This window comes from Harpegnathos saltator, unplaced genomic scaffold, assembly GCF_003227715.2.
Source record: "Harpegnathos saltator strain DR-91 unplaced genomic scaffold, Hsal_v8.6 scaffold8, whole genome shotgun sequence".
NCBI classification, from domain to species: Eukaryota; Metazoa; Arthropoda; class Insecta; order Hymenoptera; family Formicidae; genus Harpegnathos; species Harpegnathos saltator.
In genome coordinates, this window is record NW_020230648.1 from 353,355 (window position 1) to 367,631 (window position 14,277).

Consider the following 14,277-nt stretch of genomic DNA (forward strand, 5'->3'; position numbering starts at 1 on the left):
TTTTTGATCGCAGACGCTCTGGAGAATCCCGGATCTGAATGCGTACCGATTTTTCATCGTCTTGGATCACCGGCAAATAACACGCTATTGTGCGAATGGGAGAAGAGTATAATGCGAACGTTCATATACAGTTGCAACGCGAGGATCGAATGTTCGAGGGATCGGACAAAATATCGCGGCGGTATCGATGATCGAAACGCCGCGAGATCAAGAGTGCACGGAATCTTATTACGAGAGGTGTATCCTCTGATGCGTCGTGTCTACGGTGTACTGACGACTTGCAACGACGAATACAATCCCGCGTCATCAACGTTGAACTGTGTATTATAAAAAAGAACTAAATGATTTTGGAATTATTGCTTGGCGCGTTTATTTCTTCGTTTGGCAGATCCTAAAACCGTGATCGAATCGGTCGAAGATGCCGCTATAGATCGTTTGTTGCGCGTCGCGAAATCTCGATTGTGCGCGATCGATCGAGGTTTCTCTATGACATTCAACGCATTGAACACCGATTCGATCATACTTGTCGTTTCGACGGCTTTGGACGATGATCGCGGTGATTCGGCAAATATCGAATTATACAATTTCGAAGGTGCGTTGACGGTTTCGAACGGAAATTGCCGCGGTTCACTGAAAACCGTTTCGTAGGTCTCGTGATCGTTCGAACGAGATGTCGATTCGAACGACGGCGAGTCAACGACTTCGGACGACGGTGTGTCGACGAGGACGATCTCGTGATCGTTCGGGCGCGACGTCGTTTCGGACGGCGGCGTGTCGACGGCTTCGGACGACAGTGTGTCGACGAGGACGATCTTGTGGTCGTTCGGACGCGACGTCGTTTTGAACGACGGCGTGTCGACGGCTTCGGACGACGGCGTGTCGACGGCTTCGGATGACGGCGTGTCGACGGCTTCGGACGACGGCGTGTCGACGGCTTCGGACGACGGCGTGTCGACGGCTTCGGATGACGGCGTGTCAACGGCTTCGGACGACGGCGTGTCGACGGCTTTGGACGGTGTCAACGAGGACGATCTCGTAATCGTTCGGACAATACGTCGAATCGAACAATGCCGCGTTGACGAAGACCTTTTCGTACTCGTTCGGATACGATGTCGCCGCGATTGCGAGTTCCGAGCTCGTCGAATCGACGGCGCGGTTTGTTCGAGCCGTGAACGATCTCATTGAATTCATAATTTCACTGGACTCGGACTGCGATTCGCTTCTTACGGATGACAAAACAGACAGTGATTTCGGTACGATCAGCAATGGTCGATTATTCGTTTGATCTTCGTCCTCGGCGTCGATCGAGTCTGGCGTCCTATCGACGATCACGAGCGATGAATCGTGCGCTGGTTCCTCGTCATCGGTCGAATCTTCGTTATCGCTCGCGTTCGATTCGTAGTTTATCGCATTGTTGCGTTCAAATTCCTCGTTCGACGGTGATATTCGTCGCAGCGATCGGATCACGTGACAAGCGTCGATGTATCGTGTCATGTACGCGGCCAAGCGATCACCGGGCTCGGATTGCCAAAGATAGATCAACAAAGCGGTTAGTCCACCCAGCAGAACGAAGAAGCAAACGATGCCCGTTTGATACCACACGTTCCAATCAACGACCATAGCGTTATCGTCGATGCTGTGCGATATCGGTTAACGGACTTGCGCGATGCTTATTCTTCAGAGCGCGAATTATAGAAAACAGTCAGCCAGATCGACGGTGCTCGCTCGAAACGTGAGGAAACTCGCGCGAGAATCCGCAATGGTATCGGACTTTGGGAATGCGAACGACGTCGCGGTATCGACTTCGCGATCGATCTTAGCACCCAGAGTGTAGTGAGCGAACGTTAATTCAGCCAAGGTTCGTTCGATGGTCACCATGCTCAACGAATCGTAGACCAGACGCTCGATATTCAGAACGACCGCCAATATCGAGAACACTCGTCGATCCACGTTCGAGCAGTAACCCTCGTACAAAGAATCGACCGTGTCCGTCGCGAGCGGCACGACGATATCGTTGACCGTTATTCGACCGTTATTCGATCCGGTATTCCTTCGGCGGCGATCAGATATTTCTCGAGAATATGCTCGTCGCAGCAGATGTACAATTCTCCCGATTGAGGGTCGTACAGAGTACCGAACGGAACGGCTCCGTCGCCACCGCTGTCGATTTCCATGGGTACGATGTACGACACGCTATTGACTACGTCGTAAAAATATGAAAAATACAGAGAGATGCACGACAAGATATGATCGATGAGGGGGGCGCGAGCAGCGATGTTACAAGTACGAGTGCTTTCGCACGAGTCGCGAGGATCCGTGCATCTGTGCGACGATGTCGTTGCGTCGTCGTACTCGAACCGCGTCGATTCGTTGCGATCTGATGCGAATGTAAATTGGAGCGCCTCCTCCACGAAGATCACTCGTTACAACAATTGCCGATCGTAATCGTCAAGCGCGCTGTACACCACGCTTGACACAATATTCGATCGATCGGTGGTCGCTGATACGCGATCGATCGGCACTTGCCTGGAACGAAACGGTGGCGCATTCTTCGTCTCCATTGCTCATCTCTTGTCGCAGTCGTCATCACATCGGTTTTATCGTCCTACGATCGTTGACTTATCTTGGTGCAGCGAGAGAATGCATTTGCGTATTGTGCGGTGAATGAAGCGAATGAACGATGAACAATGAATATTAAAAATTGTCTATTTTTATCTCAACTCCTAGTTCACAAGGATCGACGAATTGTTTCGGCGGTGCGCGTTGACGCGCGCGATCGAAGTGCCTATTTGAGAAACCGAATCGCAATTGCGATGGCGAGGCGATCGACCGTACGCAGCATCAAGACCGCAATAACCGTCAATGCCGCATTCGTTGCGGCACCGTTGTTTCTCGCGATTGCTTTTCTTCAATCGACCGCCGATTTATCGATCGATCGAGCGAACGTCGTAACGTTCTCTCGGATGTGTTGGATTGGAAATCGCGAAAAAAAACGATGAATCGATTCTGGACGAAATCGCGACAATACAAATTGTACGATAGCGAGGAGATTTCGCGATTGTTGAACGATATCGATTGTGAGAAACGCGACGATGCGAGTGTCCTCGAAGGAGGCGGTGATTCGACGTTGCACCGGTGCGAAGGGCAACGAAAAAGTGAGGCCGTCGTCGCTGTCGCGCTTCCCGTCGTGCGTGCTTACATCGCGAAAATAGTCGATCTAGCGACCGCTGGATGGCCATGGTGTTTCTTATTGTTCGTTTTTTACGACAACGTATACATCTGGGCCGTTTCGTCGCATTCATACGGAGAATATGCACTCGTCGTCCGACGTGAAAAACGACGCTTTATCGTACGAATAAGATCGCGAATGATTCGAGCGACAGAGTTGCCGTGAAAGTTCGCATTTGCTTCTCTGTCGTCGCGACGAGAAAGAAACCGTACAATCGCGCCTGTTATTATCTTTGTATATCGTTATTACGGAATATTTTCGCATCGCGCGAACGAAAACCGATCGTATAGCGTCGAGCATTCTGCGAATCGTTACGGGACCACGGTCAGTCGCACGGAAGCAGCGTTTCGTTCGAGCCATCGAGTCCAGGTGGCTGCGATCGAGCGAGTCGATGACGAGTCGTCGAACAGCGAGTCCGTGGCGCCACGATCGTTGTTCGCTGCTCGTTTCAACCAGGTCGCGTACGCTCGTTGCAGCGTACGATCGAATTCGACGGCGGTCGTGTACGTGCGTTTGGTCAGCGGATCATCGATACTGCCGCGTTTGAATCCCTCCACCGATTGTACGAAGTAAACAGCGAGTCGTCTAACGATCTTGTAGTAATTCAATCGATCGCGATCCGAGCGAAAATCCCGCACTAGACAAAATTTGATCGCGTTCGGATCCTCAACGTCCAACGCAAACACGCAGCGCACGCAATCACCCGGACTGTAACCGTACCTTTCCATCGTGGCTTGAATGAGACTGGCTTCCGATCTGACCACACTGCACGGATTGAGCGCCAGATTGAAAGCGAACGCTTCGACGCCGTGCGACGCGTAGTAACGATTCAGCGACGCGAACATCGCTACGAAAAACGCCACTTGATCCTCGATCACGAGTCGGCAACGAGCCACTTCGGGACGCGTCGCGAGGATACTCGCGACATTGCGCTGTAACGTGTTCACCGTACGTTTAACGAATTCCTGGACATTTTTCTCGAATCCTTTGGTGACAAAACGGCCTCGCGCGAGCTCCAGTGTTTTCCAGTATTTCTTCTTGCCCATTATGCTGCACGTTTCCACGCCCGAATCCTTCAAATCGATAGCGATCAGTGGGCAGTTGTAGCGTCGAAACGTTCGATTGATCAGTCGCACTATCAGCGCCTCGTACTCTCGTTGCTGATCAGCGTCCATGGCGTGGAATTTTGGTCCTTTGTTGAGATTCGAGACATCGTTTGCTCCTTCGAGCGACGATACGCCCAGCGTCGACACGCACAGGATGAGCCCGTCCGTATCGCGGTAGATCACGTCGCATCGAATCTCGCGACGCGACAACGCGACACCGTCACCATCACCGTTATCGCCATTGACCACGCAAAGATACCGGGGAACGCGCAACAACCGCGGGTAACCGCTTTGCATATCCAGGCGGTTTCGTGAAAGGTCTTTCGCGACAACAGCGTCACGGCGACGGCCACTTGCGGCGAATATACCACGCTACATCTGTAATTCAGGTATCCGTACATGGAATTGGCGACCACTTTGAACATCTTCTCCTTGCAGCCTAACACGCGTCGCTGAAACACGTCGTCTGTCGCGCGCATCTTGACTTTTTAGCCCTTCCGCATAGGCAGATAGTGACTCCACAGGGAACATACTATAGGCCGGTCGTCGTTCACCGTGGCGCTTCGACACACCACGAGAATCTGTCGTCGCGTCGGATCGATGCTGGACTCGATCATTTCGCGCGCGTTCGAAAAATCGACGCCTTCGTACCATCCGCCATGACGTCGAACGACCGCCGCTGCGAGCGAGTTTCGACCGCGAATCGTGTAACGCGATGTAACGCGACATATCATCCTCGCCATCGCGTCATCGTCCGTGGACTCGATCAGCAGTTGACCGGTGCTTTTGCGCGATGAAGAGTCCACTGGTTCGTAGTCGAAGCATCTCACCAATCCGTCGCGTATGGTTCGATCCAACAGAGTCTCGTCGTCGCCGTGAATTGCCAATAGATGATCGCAGGTCAATACGTAAACCGTCTCCATTGACAGTTCGTACTGTCATCCGATCGACGGGTAGAACGATGCGAAGTCAATACAAATCGGTCTCCTGCAACAGGACAAGATCGAACGTTCAAACAACGATCGTCGCGCGTTCGTCGTCCTTCTCGATCGGACACTCACGAGTAATGATTGGGTGCTGCCAAATTGATGCCTTCGATGTACACCTTGTCGTCGTCGATGCGCGTCAGTCGCAACTGATCATACACCGGTGGCAACGCGGTATGACCGGTCCTCGTTGACAGCGTGACATCGTTGACTCCTTTCTTTTCGTCGCTATCGTGCGAACGTTTACCGCGAAACCATCGACTGACCTCCCGCGGTGAGCGAGGTGAGACCAGTGATCTTTTGTCGCCGTTACATCTGCGGTTCGCCGACAGCATCGCGAACAACGAGTGATCGTTGCACCGAAATGGCAGTACAACGTTGCTGCGTTGCAGAGCGCGCACCGTGAAGGCGTTCGGTAAAAGTCTACTGTTGCCCGAGTGCGACGAATCGAATAGCGTGGCGTAAAAATGTCGCGAGTACAGAGCTATCGTCGGCAAAAGCAATAGATTTTACATCAGATGGTACACCGCGGTGCAATCTTGCAGATTGTACAGTGCCACGCGCAACATGTTAACACCGCGATCAATATCGAGCGCGTTGAAAGCCGAGCCGGAATCGAACACTTCGCTGCCACCGTCGCGATCAAAGTACAATCGACGAATCGTTACCGCGTCGAAGTTCATCTTTTCGCGCCGAGAACGTCCCGTCAAAGAACGTTCAGCCGCCTCGTTGGCACCAAAGTATCTCGAGACGTTCTTCAGCGCGATCGAGCCCACTTATGCGAGATATCGCGCCTTCATGTGCAGCATCAGTTCGAAACTCACTTGGGTCGCGGCGAATCTCGGCTCGCGATGCATCGTAAGTGCTCGGAATGCGTGATCGTAGAGTCCGTAGTACAGCGCACGGTTCACCAGGAACGTGTAATCGTACTCCCAACTGTTGTAGCCCACGAAAATACACGCCACGCGAGCAGCGTCCGTCGGATCGTTCAATCGTACAGATCGACAAAGAACTCGTTGTTCAACAGCATCTCCAGCGCGTCGAGTAGAAGCGCTCGTTCGTCCCGATAAAACAGCACCGTCGCGCGCGACATGCCACATTGAGCGCGCAACACTGCACCTGTCGTTCTCGTTCGTTCGTTTCTTCCTGCGTGGTAAACGGAACGTACGCCAGTATTATCGGTGTCACGGTGGTCTCGTCCATGCCACTACCGACGACGACGCCGCTATCGTTGAGCGAACGATTCGCATCGTCGCCGAATCGTCTCTGATGAACGGTCACGGCTATGGACGCTAAACGCTGATCTTCCTCCACACCGCGAGGCAAGATCTGTCCATGCGCGCGATCGTCTCGATGTCGTAACTCACCACCGGCAGTATGCTCAGTGGATCGTGCGGCAATTGATTCCGGCGCACCTCACGAGCGTTCAGTTTCGCTATGTATTGCAGAGACTCGGCGGTCGGTCTGTCGTTCACTCGGCACCACACACTCATTTCGAACACGCGGTGCAGATCGATAATTTCGGTTTCTGCGCGCTTCTCATCCTCCGTCTCGTCGTCGGTTCGTTTGGCGTCGTCTTCCGTTTCGCAGTCGTATTCTCGAAAGCGTTCATCGTTGCGATCGTCGCTCGCGCCGCGCGCTCGTGGCTTGCGAAAGTACGACGCTAGAGCCACTTCGAAACACGTGGACTCGGTCGCGAACAACGTATTTACAAGTTTGCGCGTGCGCGTTGTCTCGCAGGTAACGAAGAGCTACGCCAACCAAGTGTCGAGCAACGCGCGAAAGGCGTCGGCCAACAATCGAGCTCGTACAGCCTCATCGAGCACGCGATACACCGTTCGGTACGGTTTGTCTCCCTTGTCATCCAACAGATACAGATTCCAGTCGTTCGCTAAGTTTCGCGCAAGGTACGCGTCATTGAACCCAAGATATCCTAAATTCGAACGCGCGTTCACACTGATTCGCTCCAAATCGCGCAGTCCGGCATCGCTCGGTGTGAGAACGGCGAAACAATGTTTGCAACCGAGCAACAATCTCTTTATAGTTTCGCGATCGGTGAGACCGTACGTCTCGAGACGTTACCAGAATCGATCGGGCAGTCCCTGTGTTCGCACGTAATCTATCACGCAGTGTCAATGCGGACAATCGTCCGGCGAATCGGTCGCGAGCGATATTCTTCCGTTCGCTCCGATGTCCGCGAGCGATTGGTATATAACGCGCGACGGGTGAAGAGTCATGGTGCAAACAACGCTCGACAGTAACAACGTCAACAACGCGATCATGGCTGCGCGAGTGATATGTCCGTTGGCGGTGCACTATCCCGGCACAACCGACTTTTTCGATTTGGTTCGCAATGCCGCGTCGACCACTGTTCACCAGCGCGGCTATCGCGACACTGAAGAGTACAACCGAGCCGATGATCCGCGGGAGGAAAGCGACCGATCGTTCGTCACGGAGGAAGGACATTATCGAAACGTGCTCGCTGTCGATGCACTGGAATATACGGAAGTGTCGTGCTCCGGTGGTCTGACGCGACGTTTGTGCACACGTTAGACTATTTTCCTACCATAGACACCGATTCTGTACGCGGCGTTGCAACGCGAGTACCTGTCCAATTTGCGCAGACGGCTAAACTGTCGATTGATGGTGTCTCGTTGCGGAACGGTGACCACGACGATATGCGCCAATGTGTGTACTCTCGTGAGAAACAGCGACCGTGTGCTGTGGACAGTGAAAGATGCTGATCTATGCGAATTTCGCTTCGATTCGTACAGGTCGCAAGAACGCGCGTTCGAATTTAGGATATCTTGGGTTCAATGACGCGTATCTTGCGCGAAACTTAGCGAACGACTGGAATCTGTATCTGTTGGATGACAAGGGAGACAAACCGTACCGAACGGTGTATCGCGTGCTCGACAAGGCTGTACGAACTCGATTGTTGGCCGACGCCTTTCGCGCGTCGTTCGACACTTGGTTGGCGTTGTATCGCGCGCCCGCGAGGACGATCGAAAATCGAGGGGTATCGACTCGCGACGACGAAGTCGCGGATGTGATTCAGCAGTGGACGTCCGCATCGTCGACGAATCGATCAACGAGGAATATGCCTACGTTATAAGAATATGCCAAAAAGGTAGGGCATTCCATTTGAAATATTGTTGGCGACCTTCACGTAACCTTCAAGTGGCTAACCAAGGTCTAATCAATGTTACCTTCTTATGTCCCATTTGACACCATACAACTTTTGTCTGAAACATTTTTCTTTAAAATTATTTATTTCCAAGATATAAGTCTGTAACGCTCTAATTGACTCAACCTGTATATGTCAAAAACCACTGACGGTTTAAAACGCGTGACAGAGGAGGCATGGAGGGGCCCGCGCAAAATATCTGTGTTTTCCGTAGTTGTTTTCTCGCGTTTCTTCGGCGAGTACGTGGTTTAGGGTTAGGTTACCCAGTAAACATTAAATATGTTATATTACATCAACATTATATTTTCTTAATATCATTAATTAATGTAATGTAAGTGTTACTTAATGTTTATATGTAGTGTATAAGAATAGTGATAGTGCAATCATAGTGTTCATTTTTTGTTAAATAAAATATTAAGTGCTATGAAAGTGTGAATGGATGACCAACCTTCAACCAGTGGCATCGAGAAGAGGAAAGTTGGAGCACAAAAATTTAGAACAGCGTTAGGTATTAACATTTTTAAAGATTGGTTGACATGGCATCAGGTACGTTCAATAACAGTGAAAGTGTGTGATATTAAACATTTACATATCATTAATGATAGTATTAAGTATTGTGTTCAACATTAGCATAAGTATTCTTTTTAACGTTTATTTGTTTTGTACAATTTTATTGTGAGAATATTAGTAAGGTTTTTCCGCAGTTTCCCTCGCTATTACAACAAATGTTGATATTCATATATTATTTTTCTGCAGTTATTAAAAAATAAAATTATATGTTTATTATTAATTATGAAAAATATTTTGTTTCTTTCACAGACTTTTCTATTCTTCCTACAATTCCTTCATATTTTCTTTCAAACGAGGGATCTTACGCCCGTATTAGACTATAGATTGAAAATTACAGCTGAACCAACTTAAATAACCAAGATTTAGATTACCTGATTTATGCGATTGCAATTTTCAATCCATAGTATCTTACGGGCGATAAAATACCTTTAAATTAATATGGTACTGAGGCACCCACAGCGTTTGCTCAATGCGCACGCCCGGAAATTCTCTGGATCTCCCAGCACTAGAGAGACAGAGGGGGAGGGAAAGAGGGGGGAGGGACAGGGAGAGGGACAGGGAGAGGGAGAGGGACAGGGAGAGGGAGAGGGACAGGGAGAGGGACAGGGAGAGGGAGAGGGAGAGAGAGAGAGAGAGAGAGAAGATAACGTGTGTGCGTTTGTTCAAAATGTATTTTCGAGAAGAAGGAAGTGGGATACTGATGAAATGATTATGATCGATAAAAACGTTTCGAACGAGACGATACACGATCGCGCATCGCGACGACGTTTCACGCGACGGCGATGACTGACGATATGAAATTGGTTCGTTGTGGAACAGGTGGATGTGGAAACTGTCACTGTATGTTTGTGTGTGTGTGAAGAAACAGAAAGTCCTGAAAAAAATTGTCAAATTAATAAACAAGCTGACAAATCATGTCATTCACCGGTGATCACTTTTCTGCCTACCTACGATAATTGTTATATTTTTGCCTGCCTGCGACAACGAGTAAACCTTAATTTTATCGAACCGTTATATCTTGATACATCGGCCCAACCTAAATGTATAATAGACATAAAGAGATAGACAAGAAAAATAGATCGATGAAGTAGCGTGTAAAGTTCTTTGTGTAGGGACGAGGAAGTGGGATACTGATGAAACGATTATGATCGATAAAAAACGTTTCGAACGAGACGATACACGATCACGCATCGCGACGACGTTTCACGCGACGGCGACGACTGACGATATGAAATTGGTTCGTTGCGGAACAGGTGGATGTGAAAACTGTCACTGTGCGTTTGTGTGTGTGGAAAAACAGAAAGTCCTGAAAAAATTGTCAAATTGATAAACAAGTTGACAAATCATGTCATTCACCGGTGATCACCTTTTTGCCTACCTACAATAATTGTTATATTTTTGCCTGCCTGCGACAACGAGTAAACCTTAATTTTATCGAACCGTCATAAGAATTATATGAAGCGGGTTAAGCCAAAAAAAAAATGCGTGCAGAAATGTTGAGTATTGGACAGATACAAAAAAGAAAATAGGATGGAATGAAGCGATACTACAAACGATAAACTGACAAATTAACGTTTCGAACGAAGATACGCGACCGCGTATCGCGACGACGTTCAACGCGACGACGACGATTGCGAATTGATGATCTGGAATAAGGTTGGAAATGTGTGTATATCGTACGTGCAGAAAAAGCAGTAATTTTAGCAAAAGCAAAGCAGAGAAATAGTCTAAAATTATATCTATAAAATAACAAATATTCACTGAGTACCTGTGTCAAGTTGATCCGTTCGAACGAGTACTCATGCGCCAAATACTGGAAATATACATTAGCGCGCGTCTACCGTCGGAACAAGCCGCGAACGCGCGCCCCGCTTCTCCTCGGTCCGATCTCGCCGTCGGACGACTCTTGCGATCACGATCCGCCAGCGCGCGGCCTGGACCTTTTCCCAGCGTTATCACCGGCCGACCAGCCGACCCGATGTCCGGCGAGCACGCGTGTATTGCCGATCGTGTCGGAAACGACTTCGTCATCACGAGACGACGCCTCGTCGAGACTTGAAACTCAACGGGACATGCGAGCTCTCGACTGGAGGACTTGCTGTCGTCCGTGATAGAACCCGGCGTTATCGCCGAACGATCGCGTTCACCGCGTTTGAAGCGCTCATCGCTCGAGTCGTGGAACCAAATCGGTATACGGAAACCCCTTCGTGCGATCCAAGAGCCGGTCGTCCGCGTCCGTTCGCCTGAGAGCTGAGCTATGACCGTGTTCTCACGAGAGAACGCGAACGCTGACGTACGAGAGTGCGAGGAGTTCCCAACGCGGCGACCGAGACCGAACGCGCGCCCCGCTCCTCCCGGTCCGATCTCGCCGTCGGACGACCCTCGCGATCACGATGATTCTTACCTAGTCTATGGCGCAGGACTACACTCGTTCGAAAGGAGCACCGAGAACACAGTGTTGATCGGAGGTTTCAGCGAGCCTTATATACCCTATTTACACGTGGTAGAAAGGGGAATTAAGGTCAATGAGATTAACAACGCTCGATCGAACACTCAGACATTGTGCTATGCATCAATGCACGTGACACGCGAAAGCGACTCGTTATCTTTGCTCGGTTGAACATTTAAGCGACGCGAGAGCGTTATTTACGCTCGATCGAACACTCAGACGTCGTGTTACGCATCGATGCGCGCGATCTCGCGATTCGTTATTTCCGCTCGATCGAACACTCAGACGTCGTGTTACGCATCGATGCGCGCGATCTCGCGATTCGTTATTTCCGCTCGATCGAACACTCAGACGTGTTACGCATCGATGCGCGCGACACGCGAGAGCGATTCGTTATCTTCGCTCGATTGAACATTTGAGCGACGCAAGAGCGACTCGTTATTTCCGCTCGAGCGCGCGGTGAATTGTCGAATGTTGTTATTTTTTAGCCTCGAATGGATTTGTTCGCGCTCGAATTGCTGCGTGCGACCGAGATAACGATCAACGCGCCTGACGTGGCGACCGGACTTTTGAGTTTTTTCGCGACTGTATCGCGTGACGAGAACATCGCGTCCGATGACTATCCGTCCACGAGCTTTCGTCTCAGCGATATGATCTCTGCCGCTCATGAGGCGCGCGTTCGCTTGTACGAAGCAACGAAAGATGCGTTATAACGATCCTGAGACTGTACGGCTTCGTCGATATCAACGCGATAACATCAACTAAGCCCTCGACACAGCCGAGGTTCGACGCGACGAATAATCATCGTTTTCGCAACGTTGATATTGTTCGATCGTACAACGAATCGCACGAATCGATTATCGACGATAACATCGGCGTGTCGAAACGAACGGAGCGAGCAATCGAAACGATGATGCGCAATTTGCGACGATTGATTCGCGAAGAAACACAAATATTTCGATCTTCGACAAACCGCGAACTCGTTGACCAGCGAAATCGTCAATTTGAACGTCGCGTACAACAAGAAGCTCGATCGAGCGCGAGCGCGATACGGCGAATGGTTCGAGCGTGAAGGTATCGTTCTTTCGGAACAGCGTCTCGATTTGATGCACGAAACGAGCAAATTGTCAGAATCGGCGAACGAATTAGCATCTCTGTTGAACAGTACAGACGACTCGGTGCGACTCGTCGTTCAATGTCAAACCGTCGAATTGGAGCGAGCTGTGACCGCGAATGAAACGCTCAGATCAGCGATTTTCGAAAGAGAGCGCGCCGAGTTGATGACGCAGAATCGATCGCTCGAGAGCGAACATTTGGCGAAAGCAAAGGAACTGGGAAATATCGCACAGAGCATAGACGAGATCGCGACGAAAATGTGAGAGTTGATTTCTCGAGTCACCGTCAAACTCATCGCGTCACTGAGGCGACGTCGTCGGTCGCTCGAAACACTGCAGCGCGAGGTGACCGAAGCGATCGAATCGAAAACTGTGCATCGCACGGTTCTGCTCCAATACCGACAAAACTCGTCCGCTCGATATCGCTTAATCAAAAGCATGAAAAACGTATCCCATGGTGATCGATTGTGAAACTCTGCTGAAAACGAGTCAACAGTTGTGCAACGGTCATTGTCGACATTGGATCATGCGTGCCATGCACGTTCGTTACTGGCCTAACAATGGCACTAATCGTTTCGATGTTGCGCATATCACATTGAACGGCCTGATCGCGTGTCTGTATTTTTACGGCACGACGATACGATTCCTCGACGTCGTGGATTCGTGGTATCGAACAATGCACCATTCCGACATCTCTCGTGCTGTGAACGAACTGTACGTGACACAACGACGGTCGTTCGTCTCGCGAAACGAAAGAAACAAGGACGACGATGGCGCGATCGCGTTGGATATGGTTCGACTCGATTTGAGACTCGTTCCGATCTCGGTGTTTAACGTCGTCATGTCCTTCAGAGCGCGACAATCGCGTGAACACGACGCGAATCCTGCGAATGGAGATAAGGGTGAATAAAGAAACACTGGAATCAAATTGCGAATATCTCTCTCTTTTTATTCATAGAATGCTCAGAGCGCAACGCGCGCCTTAGTATCCGCGGATATCATGAATTTCGACTCGGCTCGATCTATGTACGTCGTCGAGTCGTCGAGAACCAGCGACTTTGATCATTTCGTCGAAGTAGCGGCAACGATCGATCGCGACGGTATCGACGCGTCGCAATCGCACGACGCTCTCTCGCCATCGTAGTACAGCAAACAGCAAGCTACGAAAGAAACGATCAGCGCGATCAGAGCAGACAGCGCCATGATCAGCCACACGAAAAGTGCCGCTGAAGCACCTAACGCCGCGGTAGCAGCAGTCCCTACGATGTCATCCAGAGTGATGATCACGGACATGTTCAGCTCAGATTCACGTAGCGTCGCTTTACCAACTCGTTGTCGGCGTTTACGAAGTAACGCGACTCGTAATAATCGTCGATACCGTTTCTTACCGTCGACGTATCGTATCGTTTCGACAAAAACATGGACGACAATGTGTGTTCGCATCGACGATACAAAACGTCGTACTCGCACAGGAACAAAGTCGAACGAATGTCACGCTTTATCTCCCATTGCAAACGAGACAGATCGATGACCGCAGAGATCGGAAGCAAATGGATCGACGAGGCGAACATCGACTCGACATCGGCACGATCGCGACTTGTGAACGCGTAGCCGTCTCGCCAGAACAAACGAACG

General features: G+C 50.3%; 1 protein-coding gene across 2 annotated transcripts; it reads right to left on the reverse strand.

Annotated features, from left to right (window-relative positions):
* Positions 1 to 908: 908 nt before the first annotated feature.
* LOC112590401 (uncharacterized) lies at positions 909 to 11,519 on the reverse strand. 2 transcript variants are annotated; one of them, XM_025306750.1, is made up of 4 exons: positions 11,483 to 11,507; positions 10,847 to 10,891; positions 5,397 to 8,566; positions 909 to 5,322 (listed from the first exon to the last, which is right to left on the reverse strand). In XM_025306750.1, exon 4 carries the CDS (start codon positions 4,630 to 4,632, stop codon positions 3,541 to 3,543), a length of 1,092 nt encoding a protein of 363 aa, XP_025162535.1. In that variant the 5' UTR covers positions 4,633 to 5,322; positions 5,397 to 8,566; positions 10,847 to 10,891; positions 11,483 to 11,507; the 3' UTR covers positions 909 to 3,540. The 2 variants fall into 2 exon arrangements, with proteins under 2 accessions (XP_025162535.1, XP_025162534.1); XM_025306749.1 differs by having other exon boundaries at positions 10,847 to 11,519.
* Positions 11,520 to 14,277: the final 2,758 nt, after the last annotated feature.